Source organism: Austrofundulus limnaeus, unplaced genomic scaffold, assembly GCF_001266775.1.
Source record: "Austrofundulus limnaeus strain Quisiro unplaced genomic scaffold, Austrofundulus_limnaeus-1.0 Scaffold70, whole genome shotgun sequence".
Lineage (NCBI taxonomy): Eukaryota > Metazoa > Chordata > Actinopteri > Cyprinodontiformes > Rivulidae > Austrofundulus > Austrofundulus limnaeus.
This window is the reverse complement of record NW_013952472.1, coordinates 1,614,573-1,617,537: the sequence shown is the minus strand read 5'-3', so window position 1 is coordinate 1,617,537 and position 2,965 is coordinate 1,614,573. Positions and strand designations below refer to the sequence as shown.

The following is a 2,965-nucleotide window of genomic DNA, read 5'->3' as shown; positions in this document are numbered from 1 at the left end:
GTTCAATACAAGTGTGTATTGAACCTAAAGCACTGTTCGATATGGTTCGATACGGGTACATGTATTGTTGCACCCCTATTTATTTATTTATTTATTTATATTATTTATTTATTTATTTATTTATTTACCAAAACAGCATGAGAAGTATAGGATCACTTTATAAATGTGTGAATATTATCAACAAGCTAAGGACTTATAAAGACTACAAAAAGCCTTCATTTACACTGTTTGGCTAAAAATGATAAATATACGTAAACAATCAAAATAGTTTATTGGAAGACCTTTTAGTTTTGATTACAGTAGGGGTGTCGAACTCATTTTCACTGAGGGCCACATGAGCATTATGATGGTCCTCAAGGGCCAGTTGTAATTAACTTAAGCCTTTTGTCTTTAACTTAAGCTAAACATGAAAAGTCACATTCCTTGTCTCATTACTACGCTAACAAACAATAGCTCTATGTGGTATTTCCTGTGTAGAAACAGTGTTTTAACACGTCCCCTTATAAACACTGAAAAGTACTTCAGCAAAAGTAGCCGATGAAAGTGCAGTGAAATAATGATTTATACACTGAATGTTAGATTTATTTTATGAATTTTCTTTAATTCTGTTAGTTTTAATTAATTTTACAGTGGATTTGCTACATTTTATTAGTTATTATCGCATTTTTAATGCTAGTTTTAGTTTAGTTTAGTTTTTATTAGTTCTAGTATTAGTTTTTTTTCTAGCTTTTTTGCCAATGTATCCTCCAGCTTGTGATGTTCCTGTGAGTTAACTAACCAACAGCTATTTGGTCGCTAGTTAAAGCAGTCCATTACAGCGACAGCTTCCTAAAATAATGGCGTAACTCAATTTTGCCAACTAAAAACTTGGGTGATTATTTTAGGACAATGACAATAGTTGTCTCCAACCCTGTACTACCTGCTGCTTGTTTTTCATGGGAGCTACTGAGAGAAGCTAGCGTGTCAAGATAGTCATAGTTAGCCATCTTGTGTGAGCTTGATTCATGCAGTTTTTCACTACAAGACACTTGCTTTTATTTTTCTCACAGTCATATTCAAAGGAATTCCAAAGTGGACGTTGCTGCTTTCTCTTAACTTTTGTTGTCGTCATTTAGTAGACGATGCTGAGCAGCAGCCGACTGTAAACAAGTGTTGTTATGGAACACAGCTAATGTGAAACTACTCGATTGGAAAAAAATATATAAATAAAAATAAATAAATAAATAAATAAATAAAAAAGATCCACATGAATCAAAATAAATTGACAAACACTAAAACTAAGGATATTCTATCTAATTTCAGTTAGTTTTAGTTAGTTTTGTAAAAAAAATACAGTTTTAGTTAGTTTTTTCATTTTATTACCGTTTGTATTTATTTTAGTTAACTAAAAGGTTTTTTCAATTTCAGTTTTTGTTATTTAGTTAGTTTTAGTTAACTATAATAACCCTGGGTGGGATGCTGTCATTTTGCAGGTAAAATAATCAACATGCACTGTGGGAGATGTAGTTTCTGGTCAATGCAGTATATGCTTTTTTAAGACAATACATCTTTGAAGCTCTCACAGGCCACATAAATTCTTAAGTTTGATACGTGGAAGCATTTTATGTGCTTTTGCAAAGTTGTGTTAATTTACACCTAGAGAGTAGCATAAAGAGTTGCATACATTTTTGTCTGGGTATTGTTTGGATGGTGAAAGTCAGCTTTTGTGTAAATTATTCTTCAACTCATCCCTACAGTTTGCTGTGGGGTTGAGGTCTGACTCTGTCTGAAAATTCTCCACAAACCACTCTTTGACCGTCTGAGTCGGCTGAACCTTGGAATTGTCAATTGGTTCTTTTAAATAATGAGGACATAGCTTTTTCTTTAAAATATAAGTTATTGTTGCTTTTATTATAACTTTTCTCTCAAAGGTTCCATTTGCAAAATGTTTTAAAGTATTTTATAAGAATAAGATCTCTCTGTACCACAGGTATGTCTGAAAACTAGAGGATTTGACTCTGAACATTTTTTTTACTGTACATTGTCATTTTGAATTATTCCTCACTCTTTGGTTTTGACCAACCTTGTTTCCACTTTGTCCAGGGAGGCTGGCTCCAGGCCAGAACCACTGCAGTGGAGTTCGAGCCAAGGCCCTGTCTCCTGGGTACACAGTGCTTACTGTCAGCTACACTCATGGCAACATTCACCTCAGCGCCAAGATCACCATCGCTGCCTACCTTCCTCTCAAAGTCAGTCTGCAGCTCTTACCCTTTCAGGAATTTACTAATGAACATTTGACCAGGATGTTTTTCCTCCTCTGTTCCTAATGAATTTAGACTCTCAGTTCAACGTGTGACAGAATATGCCATTGTATGTGTCATAGATATCCTGAATAAAACACAGCAGGTGTAGTAACATATTTCATTATTCGTATAAGGCTGCCTTCATCCCAAGGCCGCCTTTGCAAAAGAGATCCGTGATTTCAATGAGATTTGCCTGGTTAAATAAAGGTTAATAGATAAATAAATACATTTTCTGTTAAGACTTAATCCCTAAATAACTGTTGACTTTTTAGAATAAAAGTTTAATTATTTACTCAAATATACATGTTTGAGAAAGGTCTCCTTTTGTAATGAAATACTTAGAAACTCTTAAGAGTTTTATTTTGGGGTTGTTGTTGTTGTTTTTTTCATAATATCATGACACCTTTTTTATTCAATGAAATAACCCATCTGGATGTGATTTCAAATGTCTTTACTGGTGTTGATAGATTTTTAGCTCTGATAATCTGTTGACATTTTTAAAGGGGCAATATTATGTTTCTCAGGCATACATTTAAATACTATACCATAATAAAGTATCTATGTCACCTTTAGTTCTTATTAAAATGCTGTTTTTATGTTTAAATAGAAAATGAACTTATCTTCTCTTCACTTCCTCTTCTAATCGCCTTGAAATTGACCTCTGTCACCTTCTGCTTCTGTCC

General features: G+C 33.4%; 1 protein-coding gene across 1 annotated transcript in view; it reads left to right on the top strand.

Moving 5' to 3' along the window:
- The window catches only part of nup210 (nucleoporin 210), a gene marked incomplete in the record, with an annotated part of 37,470 nt that overhangs the window by 12,632 nt on the left and 21,873 nt on the right, over window positions 1–2,965 (top strand). Inside the window, 1 exon segment of the mRNA XM_014010573.1 lies at window positions 2,083–2,228. Coding sequence (XP_013866027.1) covers window positions 2,083–2,228 — 146 coding nt within the window.